General features: G+C 43.0%; 1 protein-coding gene and 1 non-coding gene across 3 annotated transcripts in view; both read right to left on the bottom strand.

Annotated features, from left to right (window-relative positions):
• Positions 1-12,994: 12,994 nt before the first annotated feature.
• Positions 12,995-13,076, bottom strand: trnas-aga. The gene has a single exon. It is a non-coding gene; the product is annotated as a tRNA-Ser (tRNA).
• Positions 13,077-15,121: 2,045 nt separating this feature from the next.
• tmeff2a (transmembrane protein with EGF-like and two follistatin-like domains 2a) overlaps positions 15,122-17,771 on the bottom strand; it is a 100,332-nt gene continuing 97,682 nt past the window's right edge. For both annotated transcript variants that reach the window (XM_041951213.1, XM_041951214.1), the window contains exons 9-10: positions 17,613-17,771; positions 15,122-15,795 (exon numbers count right to left, since the gene is read on the bottom strand). In XM_041951213.1, coding sequence (XP_041807147.1) covers positions 15,699-15,795; positions 17,613-17,771 — 256 coding nt within the window. In that variant the 3' untranslated portion in view covers positions 15,122-15,698. The remainder of the gene's footprint in view (positions 15,796-17,612) is intronic.

Here is a 17,771-nt window from a genome sequence, read left to right as displayed (position 1 = left end):
GCATTGTAGCAGGGTTTGATACCACTTTCATGTCTGTACTGTAAATATATAGCTACAGTGTGGACACAGTTAGCTTAGCTTTGCACAAAGACTGGAAACTGAGGGAAACTGCTAGCCTCGCTCTGTCCAAAGGTAAAATACTCGCCTACCGGCACCTCTACAGATGACTCATCATTACATCTTATCGTATCATATGAAACCAAAGTGTAAAAAGGGGGGTGGGGGGGTAGGGGTCATGTGTCAGACTATTTATTGGCCAGGTGCAGACATTATTAATAGAGTATTAACTATTGACTAGAGTGTTTAAGAGATGCTGTGTGGATTTAGTTTACCTCACCACGTAGACTGCACGTAAAGACGGATGACGTGTCTCGTTTTCCTCCCACTGTTCAGAAATGAAGCCAAAATATCCGGGATACGGATGCTGCCATCTTGTGCTGCGCAGTCGAGATGCGGGGGTGGAGCCACAGTATCGAGGTCATACACCTGCCCGACTCAATTGTGAGCACACAGGAGCTGTCAATCATGACACCACACCCTCTTTTTATTAAACCAAACTTATCAAAAAAAGAACATTTGAATGCATCTTCAAACATGGAGGGGGTGGGGTTTATGACCTATTTTGCCAGCCAGGGGCGATAGACATGTTGTGGCTTCGCTTTTGGACAGCTGTCAGGTCGGCCATCTTTTTTTACAGTCAAGGTGTCAGACATAGCCAGGCTAGCTTGCGTCCCCCTGTTTTCAGTTAAGCTAACCAGCTGCAGCCAGCAGCTTTGTATTTGACGGGCAGATATCAAATCTATTCATCCGACTCTCAGCGAGAAACCAAGTAAACGTGTTTCCAAACATGTCAAACTGGAAGTCTACCTTTACTGACACGGCAACCATTTTTCTGTCACAGCTCAGCCTTTTCACCCGTTATTCATGTACTCAGAAGTCCTCTTGACAGGTTCCCCCATGTCAACATCCAAGACTAACACCTCTTCTTGAGGTTACTCGCTCAACAAGCTTCAAAGCTGTCAGAGTAGAGCGGAGGTGTTAGACGCACACTCAGATTTCCTTCCTCCTCTGACTCAAAACCCCAGTGTTTGGAACCCGTCTCTCCGTGTCACCGCTTCTCCTTGGAGATACACACTTGTGCCAACATGAAAGTGCGACCTCTCATAGACCTCTTGAACTCTGACTTTTCCCACTTTCACCCGCGGGACAGAGCGGAGGGAATGACGCTCCCATCCTGTCATTCTTCCAGCTGTCCCCCTCCTTTCCTCCTCTCTCTGTAACCTATCTTCTGCTTTCCTGAATTCCTCCAGCGCTCCCAACTGCTCACACATATCCAGTGTTGTGACAATGTTGTCTTTCCCTATTCCTATTTTGTAACAACACTTCTTGTTTATTTAAGGATAATTTTTGCTCTTGACCTTCCTACAGTCTCGTATGATAGAATGTGCTCCAAAAACAATTCTGTCATGCACACAAGCTGTTAAAGAATGAGCTGAAAACGAGCATCTGTACAATCAGCCTGGAGAAATGGATGTACAGAATTTGCCCTCTGGAGGCCAACAACTGCAAGTGCATGGCCTGGTTCTGACAGTTCAGAGTGGAAAACTGAAAAATAGCCAAGAGGACTTTTTGCTATATTTTCAATCATGATTCATGCCTTTATATTTGGCTTGAGGTGATTAGAATTCACTCTCCTCAGTCCTTTTTTCTGTTTTTATTGACAGCTACAGTCACAGATACACTCGAGTTTGACATTTTCTTATTTTGCTTAAGAAAATATCCACAATCAAATCTTATACCGCCAAAATTCTCCCGAAACAGGTAATTGGCGAAGCTACAGCCGCAGAAACAGCAATCAGCATATTGCATCGTTTCGACCAACATGCCACTGCAAGTCGCATCACTGAATGAGTGAGATTTGTATCCTGGGAAACCTTCCTGGAGTTCCTTCAAAACCCTCAGCAGGGGGTGTGGTAATGCTGCAACCGTTGGCTTTTGGCAAACCACCTGAGAGGATGACTAATTTGCCAAGAATTGTTGATGAAGAGGTTTCTTTGAACGTGAAATGCAGTCTCATGCTGTAGAGGATTATTTCAAAAGTCTTTGCATTAAAGGAGTTTATTAGGGACACGGGGCAACGTCCCGAGTCACTGGCTCCTGCAGCTATTTCATAGCTGCAGGAGCCAGTGACTCGGGGCGTAGCCCCGAGTCACTTATTACTATCCCGCGCGTTTCTTCTTCTTCTTCTTCTTATTATTATTATTTTTCATCTTCCTCCAAGTTTTCGTCCTCAAACTCGTCCCACAGCTTTGAGAAAACCCTCGCAAATTATATATCAAAACGTGCGTATTGTTCGGGATCGGTGTGCTATTACTTTTCTCAAATTTATCGCAGTTTTTCGCGTCGTAAGACGCGAAAAACTGCGATAAATTTCCCATAAGAAATGAATGGGACGGCCGAAAAAAACAAGATTGAAATTGGAGTTTTTCAAACATCTGTAGCTCAGGCATACATTCACCGAGAGACTTCATTTCAACTTTAAAATGTAGACCCAAGTCTGGTCTATTGGTGTGTTCATCCACATTTTGATTGGTCCTATAGTTTTTGATCAGTCCCTGTTCAATGACAGTGATCGTTTGGCGGGAAATTTTGAGATTATAATGGGTGTGTATTGCGCGGAATGTTCGTGCTAGAGTGCGTGCTAGAGTGGCACAGAGTCTAAAAACGATCTGAAAATCTTCTCGTTTTCTCGTCGCTACGGCCACAAATTACACTCTACACGCATAATTTTGGGATCAGTTTGTAGACAAACTTGTCCTCTTTCGTGTGATGTCCTCGAAAAAGCCGAGAGACTTACTGAATTTAAATAGTGAGACGTTTTGTGCAGCCAGCGCCCTCCTGTTCTCCCATTAAGTCCCATGTTAAAATTCAGAGCTGTTTTGTGAGCAAAGCAGAAATGCCTCCTGTCTTTAGATCGCCATAAAACGAAAAGTTGTTGTGTCAGGAATAAAACGAGGAGATGGCCGGACTCAGGAAGTTCTCGGGAGTCCGATGATCTATAGTACACTCTGATACGAGGTACGGTTCTCTCACCAGAGGATTTAGTTCAGGAGGTTCGCCGAACCCAAATCTCACTGCATACAATACAAACTCCTGTTCTCTGAGTCGCAGAGTCTTTTTAAGTCGACCATTTTGTCATTTTTCTAAAGAATATCTGGACATAAAACACACGTACATCTGGCCCAGACTTGTCCGCATCTCACAGTGTAATCGGTTTTTTGATAGCAGCTACGGTTTTGACACAATCGCAAGTTGTTCGGAAGAAACCGACAGCGAAAAAGCCGCTTTTCAAGGGAGGAGTTTAACAGGTGCAACTGTCATTTACACACACACCGGTCAATAACCCACGCACACACATCTGCAGGACAACAAGCCTGAGAATGATTATCTTAACGAGCTCAGTCAAAACAAGGGCATTGTTTGAAAACAATCTCCATCCAACAAACAGTTAAACTCAGCTTCACCAAGCGCTTTGCCAAAAAGGTTGAGACAGTAGTCACACAAACACACACACAAGCAGGGCTAACCAACAGCTAAAAAGTGATTAAAAACAGCACGTCAAAACTGAACAGGAACAGGTAAAAAGTGGGAGAGGTAGAGAGGTAATTATCAGCAGGTGGGGCAGAAGTTACACAGGCACACACGCACACACACACACACACACACATTCAGACACATATATACTATACACATCTCCATGTAGGAGCTGGTTGGGCTGCTTGTGTAGTTCAAGCAGACACACACACACAAACAGACGAAGACACACACATACGCAGTCACACACAATGACAGATACATAAACACACATACACAGACAAATGCATAATGAAAACCCCATCCCCCCGCCCCCTTGTTAACACCGTTAGCTCTATTAGCTCTGTTAGCACAGTTAGCTCTGTTAGCGTTAGCGCCGTTAGCTCTATTCGCGCCGTTAGCTGTTAGCTCCGTTAGTGTTAGCTCCGTTAGTGTTAGCTCTGTTAGCTCTGTTAGCATTAACTCCATTCATGCTTATTGATTCAGTTCATTAATTCATGTTAACAGAGACATGAAGCAGAGGAGAGAAGCAGACACAGACAGCTGAGGTGATCAACAGAGACAGACAAGGAGAAAGCCACAGAAACAGACGAAGACACACACATACGCAGTCACACACAACGACAGATACATAAACACACACACACAGACAAATGCATAATGAAAACCCCATCCCCCCGCCCCCTTGTTAACGCCGCTAGCTCTATTAGCTCTGTTAGCACAGTTAGCTCTGGTTGCGTTAGCGCCGTTAGCTCTATTCGCACCGCTAGCTGTTCGCTCCATTAGTGTTAGCTCTGTTAGCTCCGTTAGCATTAGCTCCATTCATGTTTATTGATTCAGTTCATTAATTCATGTTAACAGAGACATGAAGCAGAGGAGAGAAGCAGACACAGACAGCTGAGGTGATCAACAGAGACAGACAAGGAGAAAGCCACAGAAACACAGCTGAGAGCAATTCATTAATCAGGGACTGACTGCCTCTGATATCTGCCGTTTTCTCACATTGCAGCCTTTTTCAATTGTCCGCTGCTTCGCCATAGTTTCTCCTAGAGACTTCATTCAAACTTTAAAACGTAGATAATTTTGTCGGCTCCAAATGACCCTCGGCACATTTTGATATCTCTTACGGTTTTCGAGCTATGACCATCGAAGGCCGACGTAAGACGCGAACAACTGCGATAAATTTCCCATAAGAAATGAATGGGGAAATTTCCTCAAATTTCAGCCTTTTTCAATTGTCCGCTGCTCGGCCATACTTTGTCCTAGAGACTTCATTCAAACTTTAAAACGTAGATAATTTTGTCGGCTCGAACACACCCCGTGTCCCTTTCAAAATTTCCCAGGGGGAATTTTCTAGTTTTTCTTGTCCTAAAGGCAATCTAGCTAGTTTTCTTTTCACCTGCAGCACCATCTGTCAAAGCAAAAAGTCAGAGTAGGTGGTTAGCATTTTATTCTTCACACACACTAAAATCACCTGCACGCAGCAGTTTTCCTTCTCATAGTGTCACCTTCATACGTCCTACATGCCCTTGTCACTGCTAATCCGCTGTCTTAAGAAGACGGCGACTTGGTCCCTATCCTCTCCTGTGTGGTTCCAGGCCACAAATGCACGCTTGAAGAATGCAACTGAAACACCTTGAGGCAGACTTTGTGGGGAATTTAATGATGGTTTCTTGCACAGACAGAGACATAATGTCGAAGAGGAAACACTCACATGGAGGCGTGCCGTCTGCATTTTGACCAACAGTTGCTTTGATACTGTGTGTGTGTCTACAGGCTGTTGAATGCACAGTAAAAGTATGTGGGGATATTGTAGGTCCAGGGGTTGAATACAAAAGTAAAAAACAATAATAGTAATAGTAATGAAGCTACTTTTTATAGATCTTTTCAAAACAACTGTTCCAATATGCTTCACAGAGTAAAAATAAAGACAAAAATATGAAAGCAACAATAAATAAAACAAGATAAAAAATAGGAATATGCAGACAGAAGGTGCAAAATAAAATAAAACAAAACAAACATCTCAAAAGGCAGCAGCTGATAGCATGTTGGAGGATGTAAGCATACTTTTCTATAAGTCTGCATTATATTTTTTGCAACAAGTTCTGCATGGTGCTGATATTTTAGCCAGGGCACTGGGGTAAGGGGCAGCCCTTTCCTGTTTAAATAAAGCTCAATATAAGAAGGAACGTGAAGGTTGACACTGAAGTAGCAAGCCTGAGTTTCTATGGAAAGGTGTTCCAGTCCGGCAGCCTTGATGAACAAGGCTCTTTCACCTCTACCTGCAAGCCTGGATGTAGGATGAGCCAGGAAACCATAGCTAGAAGACCTCATGAATGGAGGCGATAATGTGGGAGTGACCAGTGACAGGCAAAACAAAAAGTGTTGAAAGTTAAAAGAATGAAAGTTTATGCAAATTAAGGTGAAAATCACCCGGTGGCTCTGCAGTGAGTTGGAGGACTAGTCTTACCTGCTGCAGATACAGTAAAGAAGAAGAACACCCACAGCGTTACGCGAGTTGTTTGCTTCATGTGGTTCTTCACCTTAAAGGGGTGGCTCCACAGACTTTACACATCGAAGTCTGTTCACAGGTCTTGAATGAAGCCTTTTTGCGGCTCCAGAGGGAGCTGAGTGAAATCTAAGTTCCTCAAGTTATGTCGGGCGTGGCTGAGGCGTACAAGTTGGAAAATAAAAGAAATCTGACGATGTGGAGTCAGGAGAAGCTCCTCGTCTCAGCTGGAGGTCAGCAGCTAGAGGCTACCTCACCGCTTCTAACGCACCTGAAGCTGGCAGTCCACTTGCATTGTGGGTAATGTAGGTTTATAACAAGGAGGAAGAATGCCTGGAATAAAAAAGATGAATAACAGAATAACAGACGTCCAGTTGAGACAAGATAAAAGCATGGATGGCAGAACACACCGAAATTAAAAATGTAGTTTATGTATCTCCATGTGTCTTCACACTGCGGAGATGGAGCTACACTTTGGTATGTGGAGGGATGTGTCCTGGAAGTTACATATCGGTTTGTTGCTGGGAAACAAAACAGAAGGATGAAGACTGAGACTGCTGAAGCCTTACGTTGGCTTCAGCTGAATTTTAGTGTGCTTTTTGCAGGGAACGAGGACTGTTCCTAATCTTTTACAAAGGACGCACTAAGCACTAAGGGATCACAGCCAGAGGAGGAATTAAAATAATTTGCATCTTGGAGGAAGAGCTGAGGCATGCGCAGCTTTGCTGGTTGCATTGATGAAATATCCATATGATCTGTGCACGTTCTCATGGCTTTGTTGTTCCAAAATGACAGAAAGGAACCTCAAAACAATTCATCCACCTGCTTCCTCATATTTCATAGTTATGTGATGTCTGCAAGACTCACAACAAACAGGTTCCCTGATCAGTGCTTAAATGGGACCCCTAATGCTTGTGATTACCATCAACAGTCCCACACAGGTGGTCATACCTATGACGATACGATGGATGCCCGGCAGTGTTTGATTTGTATAACCAGCTCAGACTGCATGTCTGGTCACACAGTTGGAAAGAAAGAAGCAATGGTACTCCTTTGTCTGTAAATCAAAGGCCCCCACAGAGGGGAAAATGGCACACAGAGACCAAAACAGATGGCAATGGATCTTTAAATGACCCTTTTTCACAGGCCAGTGTGTGTTAGGCGCACGCTCACTTAAAGGTGGCCTCGTTCGTTGTGTGTTCGAGTGTGTGTGTGTGTGTGTGTGTTTTCTGTGGTGTATCATTTCTGTGATGGTCTCAATTGTGGAGCTAATGGACCAATTTTCGAGGTGTTGAGCTTTACACAACCTCAACATGTGAGGAATGCGTATGTGTGCGTTTGTGTGTGCCTGTTTTTTCATGTGAGTGTGTTTGTGTTTTCATGTGTCCAAAACCATCAATTTTCAAACCAATGGGCCAATCCTTCCCTGCCAAAGGAGCTGAGGTGCAGTTTGTTGATTGTAAAATCAATGCGAGGGCTCTGCTGGCCAGTCGTTCAGCCTGACGGTTCCCAAAGTGTGGATTCCTGAAAGACAGCCGCGTGCCTTCTGGCAAAACCATTTGATTTTGCTGTTATTTCATTCATCAATGGCACTTCTCTCCACACAATCAATACAGGAAATGCCATTATTCAGGAGTGTGTCTACATTTGAATGCCTTGGAAAACAAGCCTGCACGTTAAAACATGCTGTCTAAGATGGTCAGGAACTAGATGAGGAGATATGCATTTCTAAGGTGTCAGATTCCGACGCTATCTGTTCAGCAGGTGTCAGAAATGTGTGCATGGGGAATTATTCGTGTTGCTGAGGTGCTTCACTGTATTTATCCTTCAAGGTTCTTGTCTACCACAAATAAAGCCGAGGCCATCTGAGATTGATTGGCTCTTTAATGCACAGCCACGTTTTTACTCCTTCTGCATTTCACTTGTGGGTCAATGTGTGGCCAGAATGTCAGTGAAAAACATGCGAAAAAGAATAACATTGTCAACAGAATGTGAGGAGGTAACAGTTCTGATGCTATAGCAAATACGTCTATGTGTTGTGTTGCAGAGATATCTACTGAAGTTAGCATGCTAACCAGTAATACACTTTGTACCTCATAGTTTGATAGTGTAGCTCAGGCCTCCCCCTGTAGTCTCAGCTGGGAGAGGTATGCGAGCAATGTTTCACAAGGTCTCTTAGCTTTTTTAGTGAAATAATTAAGCAAAGCAAGCCCACAAAATGTCAAGAAAGGAAGAATTGTGCACATATTTTCCTTATTAAATAGCAAGATTCAATCGTACACCTTCTAAATTCAAGTTTCTCTCTTTTGCAGAACTAAGATGATAATGGCCTCATTAACTCATCGTTAAGCACACTTAATTCAAACTCAACAGAGGCTAAATAAAACCCACTGAAACCGCCTCAGTTTGTCTTTGTGCTGTTCCATCTGTCACCAGCTGTGGTTTGGTTGAGTTAAACCCTTAATTCACAGAGTTAAATGTGAAAATCCACACTGATGACGACACTCCCCGTTGCTCTGAGCTCCAGGTCTGTCCAGACTCAGACAGCTACCAGGGCCAGCTGTAGCTGCATTGCTAACTGAGCTAACTAGTTAGTAGCTACAGCCAGAGATAGCTACAGCAAAGAGTGCACTGAGCAGCAGTTAGCGGTTTCTCTGGTGATATTCTATACACTATTTGTTTGAGGCACCCTTCAACAGGTGGTAAATCATGACACAGGGTAGAAATTCACAACACATACAGTCGTGTACCTGAGTGCCTGTGAGATTTAATCATATCCTGAATATTCACTGTCTTTTTGCTCTGTTTTTGGTCTCTACCAACTCCTGAGGGAAATATTTCTCTCTTTAGCTGCTAAATGCTACAGAATGTGTTTGTCTGCATTTCTACTTTTATGCACATAGTATAAAATTGTTTTTTACAGCTGCTTTTGCTGAAAACAGCTGCACGAGAAACCATGCTATGCAGTATAATTTATCCTTTAGTATTAAACTGAAAACATAAAGTTCTCTGTGTTGTCACAGTCAGGGTTTTATGTGTGCTGAAACTCATGCTGCCTTCAAAACTTGAATTAGCCTACAGATGTACGGAAATACAATACAGAAAGCACATGTAACATCTGATGTTAGCATTCAGACATCGCTAATTTGTTTTTTAATCCATATTTTCATCTTCTCCACATGTTGCTAATATTAAAATGCTAATATTAGTTACAAATGCCTTCATGAAACACTGAAGGTAAAGTTGTGATAGGATAAAGTTAGTCTTGCTTCCAGATTGGATTTTATCTCACTTATAGCATATTTTACGCAGTATTTTTCCCTTCTCATTGAAAACTAGCTAAATTAACCTAAAGTAAACTTAAAAGCTTTTCTACTTTTGTGGCAGAAAAGTGACACACCTTAAATTTAACATTAAATTTCAAGTTTCATCCAAGATCTAACACTGCTTGTTTGTTCCTCTTCCACCAACCGCCTCTTGCAAGCTGTTACTTGAACAAACCTGATCATGCAAATCCATGTAAGAGCGGCAAAAGGCTGCGTACAGCCACAGACGGCAGAAGTCTTCCTTTATTTCTGGGTGGGATTTTGCAGTTTCTTGCCAATAAACATCCCCATGTCTGCGTCGCTTTTTCAGGTAAAAATCCACTGTGGGATGACCTTTCTGTCCATGAATGACAGCATTCACCACATTCCTCGGCCTCAGATGAGAGCAGATACTCAGGCGTTCGCAGAAATGTCCTGCTCCTCCCTGGCCCCGGGCCCACTGGATTTGAGTCGGAACCAGCAGAGGACAGGAAACTGACGGGATTACACTGACTGGGTCTGCCGGGTGCTCTGCAGACACACAAAGAGGAGCGTGCCTGCAGGACACGGAGCACGGGAGGTGCTATGGAGAAAAACAACAAGCTCCTGAATCCCTAATTCGTGCTCTCGGTTTAATACTGGCTTTGCTGTGAGACGGCTGCTGTCAGCCTGTCTGTTGCTCTCGAAGCCACAAAGCCGCTCCTTAATGAAAAATGTACTGTAGTTGTGTCGGTTAACTTCTGCTTCCACACACAACATCTGAACGTAAGCTTTCACCCACATTCCACCTCCAAACATTATAGAAACAGGTGGAGGTGCACACACACAAACACATATCACTTCAAGATTACAACACACCTTTTTGTATGTTGAGTTTAGACTCTTTCACTTTGCTGAGTCACTGAATAATGGGTTTATAGCCGTCACACAGCAGCAAGAATGATATCTCCAGATTAAGAATGGGCATTTTTTAATGCATGTGGCACAGCAGCAGTAACTTAATTATCATTAATTATTTGTAAGGGGCAGTATGGAATCATTAGGATTGAGAGGGTGGTTGAATCTGACATTTCATTTTAGCAAAAAAAAAAAAAAAAAGCAACAACCTCCTCAGTCTTGTTAATAATATCTTTCTGTCTGACTTAGAAAAAAACTGCCTTACCCTCCCCTGAGGGCACAGCTGAGTGGGCTTTCGCACAAAGTGACATGAACAGACTTGTGTTGAATAAGCGAAACAGGCCCAGACGCCCCACAAGTTTCACTGCCTCACTTCAGAGTCACAATACTGAAAAATAAGCCTGAATTAGGTCAGATGATATCGTAGCCTGAGACAGTCTGACAGCAGCCTGAATGAATGTCTGAATGTCAGTCATGATCCAGTTACATGATGCCTGAATAGCACATCCAGGCTTGGCAGAGTTTGTCCGGTAGGACTCAAGTTATTGATTGTGTATTAAGTAATATTACTGTTGTGTAAATTCAAAGGCGCTGTCTGATATCAGCACCGTAAACAATATAAAGGTTTGACCTGACCGGAGTAGTGAGGTGTGAGGGTCAGGTGCCCTGAACAATCCCCAACCACTCACACATGCACTACTCAGGTCGGGCATCTACAGAGCCTCGAGACTGGCATCGCCATCTTGGTCTTTTGGGCCCAGAAGTGACTATAATTGGAGACGAAGGTGGAGCTAATGATTGTAGCTGGCAAGTAGGTCTATCTGCAGACACACAGTAGCTACAGGACATGCCTACGACATGGTACAACCTCAAAATAGTTTGGCACCAAATATACTCGTTTAGGTTTAGGAAAAGGTCTCAAGACTACCTTCTCGTAGCTGGGAGGGGCAGGTGGTGGATCTGACTGAGAACAAGAGGATACTTTGATGTGGCTGTGGTAGCAGCCTGTCAGTCACAGGTAGCCACAGCCTAAAGCATACCCCTCTTTATGATCGGTTTGTTCTAAATGGACCATCATTTACAAAATGTCATCATGCTGCATTGAATAAGACTTGAAAGTAGTGATTAAGACCATAAAGTCATTAGGGAAATGTTTACTGAGGTAATTAATCAAGCAAGAAGGCTCATTTACTCATAAACTTACAGTCAGATGTCTCTTTTGCAACCAGTGGCCCCCTGCTGGACATTAGAAAAAATGCAGGCAAATGCATGCACTTCTGCATTGACTTCACTTTTCAGACCTGGATGCTCCGTCCTCTTCTCTATTTACTGTCCATGATCTGACCAAGCCAGAGTGGAGCCCTAAGACAACACAATACCCAAAGAACTGTGGAAAGCATCCCATAATAACACTTTTTTTTTTAAAAATGGCAAATCTTGTCATTACTATTCTCTGCCCATCAGCATGACCAATGGTATATACCTCTATAGCAGGTTTAAAGCGGTCAGGTACAAGACTGTTGCTGCTCTCAGTCCTGTTTATTCATCACACCCATCACAGTCAGACCTTTGCATAGAAACGCTTGTATTTCTGTATAATCACTGTCAGTGTGAACGCATCATTGCCTGAAGTTTCCGTGATAAACGTGGCAAAGTCGGGTTGACATTATTACATGTTTGAAGTTAGGAAAAGGGGGATGATCTGCCCATCAGATAAACACATTCCTGTACCGTATGCCGACAACTCCATTAAAAACAGGCTGGGAACATTTTTAAGTCTGCCAGGATGACCCGTGAGTGACCCCGGTTCCACCTGAGAACTTCATTTATGAAGGATGATCTTTTCCCATGTTAGAGGGTCTTCTGGTATCTCTCACAGCAGTGTGACTGATGTTTTCAAAAGCATTAAAACATGAGGAACGAGGGTGGAGTGAGCACTTCATCCTTGCTTAAAGCTATAGATCAACTCATTGTGTGAATTAATGGCTCATAGGTGGTGTTTTTAAAGCACTACAGGCAGTGTTGTTTTTAGGTGTAAGTAATTTATAATGTTTCAGTTAACTAAAAGTAGTAATAAAACATTATAAAATGACATTGTATTGCAAGTTAGAAGCCTGCATTCAAAATGTATAGCCTAAGCATGAAAAATATTATGCAGAAAAACATGATGAGTGTTATATTGTATTACAGCTATATCAGTTACATGCCGCAACATTGCAGTGTTATAGCTGGCAAAAAACCCCAAAAACAAACAAACAAACATTTGGATGTGTTATGAACTATTTTATATTATGTTGGGTAGTTTCATTTATAACGTTGCAGCAACTTTCACAAGCAAAATCATAATCTGCTAAATGGCTGTCAAACAAAATGAGGTAAAAAGTACCTTTCTGTGAAATATTGTGGAATAAAAATATATAAGTTATAAGTTAATTATAAGTAACATAAAATGTAAATGCTATAATAATAATAATGTTGCTTTTGTGTTTACAAAATGGTTTGTCCTTGTGTAATGAACAGGAACACCGTATTGTTTTTCCACTGTAGATTTACCTTCTTTATAAAAGGGCTCCTATCTTCTCTACATGGATTGAATCACGCTCGTGGTCTGAGGCGATGTTACACTCAGTCTAATCAGCCGCTGTTTGGTAAAAATGACTTATTTTATGGTATTTAAGATGAAAAGGTTCGTTGTCGGCAGGATTCGAACCTGCGCGGGGAGACCCCAATGGATTTCTAGTCCATCGCCTTAACCACTCGGCCACGACAACTTGCACGAAGAACCGTCGACACAGCACACAAGAATGAACCACAATCCTTGCTGACTTAACCCCTGAAGCTCTGACAGCCACCAGTATGGAGTTCGCTCAGCATTGATCTCTGCAGCCCGTCGTACCGCCCAGTGAAGCTGTTTGGGTTTGATCCGGGCTGTGATGAACACAGCACCATCTAGTGGTGGAGGACACGCAACTGATTGACATTCACTTAACAGAGAAAGAATTCAGATCCTTTATTTAAACAAAAATAAATGCAAGTTCCTCCATTGAAATTGTTATTTTGACAAAAGTACCTTTATATTTGCTAAATGTAGGCCTGTTACTCAATGCAGAACATGATTCATGTGAATGTCATACTAACTCCGTTAAAAAAACAAACACTGACATTGATGATTTGCACAACGCCGCATTTAATTGAAAATAGCACAAAGACGACAAATCATTGTTTAAAGTGAGAACTTCATATCTGCAGCACGTTTTTTTTCTTTTGCTTGACGATTTCGGGTCTCCTTTATCGTATGTTACGTTTCATAATGCGCCAAACACTTTCAAAGGGTGACATGTGTGCAGATCGTGGTTTGACTTTGTCTTGCTGAAATGAGAAGACCTTCCCTGACCGAGACAGCGCCTGTATATATGATTCAGCATTAACGGTGCCCTCACAAATGTGCAGGTTACTCATGCCATGTGCACTGATGCACCCCCACACCATCGCGGGTTCTGGCTTTTGAACTGTGCGCTGATAACAAGCCAGATGGTCCCTCTCCTCTTCAGCCCGGAGGATCCATGATTTCCAAAGAGGATTTCAAATGTTGGCTCGTCGGGAGGTTTCCCACTTCACCTCAGTCCATCTGAGATGCGACCAGAAAAGGTGGCTGCGTTTCTGGATCTGGTTTAAATGTGTTTTCCCGTTTGCATGGTAGAATTTCAGCTTGCATTTGTTGATGCAGCGATTAATTGTGTTCACAGATGATGGTTTTTGGAAGTGGTCCTGAGCCCCTGCAGTGAGTCCGCTACAAGATCCTGGCTGTTTCTGCCGTCTGGTATGTGTTTTCAGCCTTTTCCTCACATTCTCTGAATATTTTAATAGCATCATGTGCTGTAGACAATGAAATCCAATTTTTTTTTTACAGCTTTATGTTGAGAAACATTATTATTGAATTGTTGCACTATTTGCCAGCGCAGTCTGTCACAGAGTGGTGGACGCCTCCTCATCTTTACTTCAGAGAGACTCAGCCTCTCTGGAGGCTCTCACAGTCATGTGACTCACCTGTTTCCAGTTAACCTGATTACCCGTGAGATGTTTTCTTTCAGCAGTTCACAACTTTTTCAGTCTTTTGGCGCCATGGTCCCAACTTATTTTTAAATGTGTTGCTGGCATCAAATTCTAAATGAGGATATAATTTTCAGAAACAATTAAATTTTTCAGTTTCAACATTTGATATGTTGTCTTTGTGCTATTTCAATTAAATATGAGGTTTGCAAATCAACACATTCTGTTTCTATTTTCATCTTACACAGTATCTCAACTTTTTTGGAAACAGAGTTGTATAATTAGTTTTGATGTATTAATGTGTCAGTAGGATATTACTGATGTAGTTGGTCAAGCTGAATCCAATTTGAACTACTTACACTGCTGGTTAGTTTAACCTATAAATGCAAAACATGAAATAATCTTATACATTTTGTGTGAAATGACATTTTTTAAAGTAAGTAGTGACAGATTACAATTAAACCATCTGTGTGCTGGGGAACGTGACTGTGACAATAATAAATACGAACAACATGCCATTGCTTCATCATTCTAGAAAAGGTTTCAAACACCACAAACAAAGACAGACACAGCATGTTACATTTCGTGATATAAATTATTTATTTACATTTACAGAAAAATGACCCCATCAAGACAATGTAGTAATAACTATTGGAAATAGAACCCAAGATACAGAAGCTGACGTCTTCGTCACAACCGAACAGAGAGCTCTATAATAACATTGTGCCCTCTGTCAAAGGTCTCCTATAACACAAGGTGCAAGGCATCACGTGTAGCCCCGAACCCCCGAACCCCCCACCCCCCTCCCAGACCGGACAACACACACCTCATTTAAAGCCCATTACCCTGCTTTGCACTACCCCGATTTGCTTTAACCCCTCATCTACAAATGACAGACACCGGCTAGCCCGCCTCTACCAAAGCTCACACATGTAAGACATACACACACACACACACACACACACACTCACACACACACACACACACACACACGCATATGCACACATTCTGCATCCTCAGCGCCCCCCAACACCTCATGGTTCAGTTTTTCAGAAAAACCCTGGGCGGAAGTGACAAGGTGCAAAGAGACACATCGGCAACTTGGGGGGGTTGGTGGCGGCGGCGGCGGCCGATGACAACATCATCATCGCTGGTGCACGCCAGCTCTGTCTTTGCGATGCCACCGTGTCCTCCCCGGGCATTCTTAAAGTTCAGACTGGGAGAGAGGGGGCGAGGAGTGAGGGGAAGCAGATCCTAGTTTTCGGGGTTGGCCTACAAGGGGGAACATCTAACACCACAGCGCTCCGTAAAGTGGAGGGGGACTCTGTCCGGTTTGTCTGGGCTCAGATAAGTCGAGTGGAGGCGCGCATGGTGTTCTCTGAACTGAAGTGGACATTGTTCTGCTTCTGCCGGTTGATCCTGTTGGTCCGTGGGCACTTCCTGTACAGAGAAGAAGGCGAGGGAGAGGTTAGATGGGCAAGACTCAATAAGGATATTTTTAGGCATTTTTCTTATTGTCAATGGATTCTACTGAGCATTGTCTGTGTAGCCACAGAGCACAGTTGTGTATTTTGATTCAGTCCCAACTTTTCACAGCTGAAAATAGTCCCTAATTGTCAAAAATGTCCGTTTAGGTTTATGTCTATCAGTATATTTAAAAACAAGTTATGAGGAAGTTGGTTATTGTGCTTCCATAATTACTGTCAGGATAAGAAAATAGAAATGTGATGTAAATCTCTGTATTATTAATGCACCAGTCTTTTATAATATCATGTTAAGTGACTTCATACTTTAGGATTGATCATTTTGTATTAGCATCTTTATAAAAAAAAGACAACTGTGCCTTGTAGCCTTGTAGCCCATGTTCAATTTGTAATTGTTAATAAATATAGAGATCCAATTATTTTGTTTTGCCTAAAACAAATGCAAATTCTAAGTAGTTTTTCAGCCCTGAGTGGTGCTCACAGTCTTCCTCTGAACAACCTCAAGCAATAAGATAGGGCAACCTTTATGTAGCCTGGCAGGCCAAACTCAGGGAAGAAAAAGTCAGGAAGGGCTCACTGTAACACTTACAGCTGCTCGTGAAGCTAACTGCTTTTAGCTCACAGTACCTTATTATTAGTTTTTTTTAAATTATTATTAATGATTTTTCTACAATAAGAAAATGATAGAATATTTGGTAACATGATATCTCTCGCTGTGGAACCCAGCAGCCTTTTTCCGAGATGTGACAGATTCTCATACACAGGAAGCAGAGCATGGAGATGACCTTTTCCACTCACACCTGTCTGTCCTTTAAGTGAATGGCAAGTCTTTATGATGAGTGGAAATCACGCAGAGCTCCAGCAACATTCATTAAACACAATACGTGAACACACAGCTCCCTCTGTCCAGCAGAGACAGGACACGGAGGTGAGGGAGTCGCAGCGCACTGACATGTACGTCTGCAGAGATTCATCCATTCATTTCCACACCGGCTCATTCACAGGACTCCACGGCAACAACTGAGAGCCATGTGATGCATTGTGAACTTTTACAAGGCTGAGTAGTTTTATATTTTTTGCGTTAAATGAATATCGCTGAGCAGCAGGGAGCATTAATGGTACTGCAGCTGTGTTCAGAGTTATAACGCTCTCTCTCCTTCTTTATCTTCTCTCCTTACCCTCTCGCCCTGTCCTCCTTTACAACTGCTCGCTCTCTCATTTTGTCCCTCCCCCTCCTCCCCTCCTTTGCTCAGAGGAGCAGTTTTGTCTCGGCCAAAACTCTTTTAAAATCTTTTATTAAATGTCATAAATTGCTTAGGTCAGCCGGAGGCAGACAAGCTGCAGGGTATGTACTGTATATGTGTGTGTGTGTGTGTGTGTGTGTGTGTGTGTGTGTGTGTGTGTGTGTGTGTGTGTGTGTGTACGTGTGGGTGGGTTTCTACAGCGAATACAGAACGCCTCTTCAAACACAAGTGTGCATGCTTGCCTACACAGATATCTCTGTGTATCTATGCTTGTACACACACACACTGCACATTTTCAGGTGTGTGTGTGTTTGTGTGTGCGTGCGTGTGTGTCCACAGGGAAAGTGACAGTACTTTCCCTGTGTGATGCAAGCAAGGTGACCTTTCAGCTGTTTCCCCCAGGCTCACGAGCTCCACAGCCCCCCTTGTGACTCCCAAATACACACAACATGGAAAATACTGCTCCCAGGCTCATCAGTAAGCTGTGTGTGTGTGTGCGTGTGTGTGTGTGTGTTGGGGCATGACTCACCTGGTAATGCAGAGCACCACCACACAGATGATGACCACCTGGAGTGCTCCAATGATAGAGGCGATGAGGACATAGTGCAGTTTGCCAGAGCCCGGCACCACGTAGAGCACGTTGTACTCTTTGATGTCACACTGGGGGCCTCTGAAACCCGAGTGACAG

The sequence above is a fragment of the Chelmon rostratus genome, chromosome 13, assembly GCF_017976325.1.
Source record: "Chelmon rostratus isolate fCheRos1 chromosome 13, fCheRos1.pri, whole genome shotgun sequence".
NCBI classification, from domain to species: Eukaryota; Metazoa; Chordata; class Actinopteri; order Chaetodontiformes; family Chaetodontidae; genus Chelmon; species Chelmon rostratus.
The sequence above is the reverse complement of the archived record's forward strand: the minus strand, read 5'-3'. Positions and strand labels throughout refer to the sequence as shown.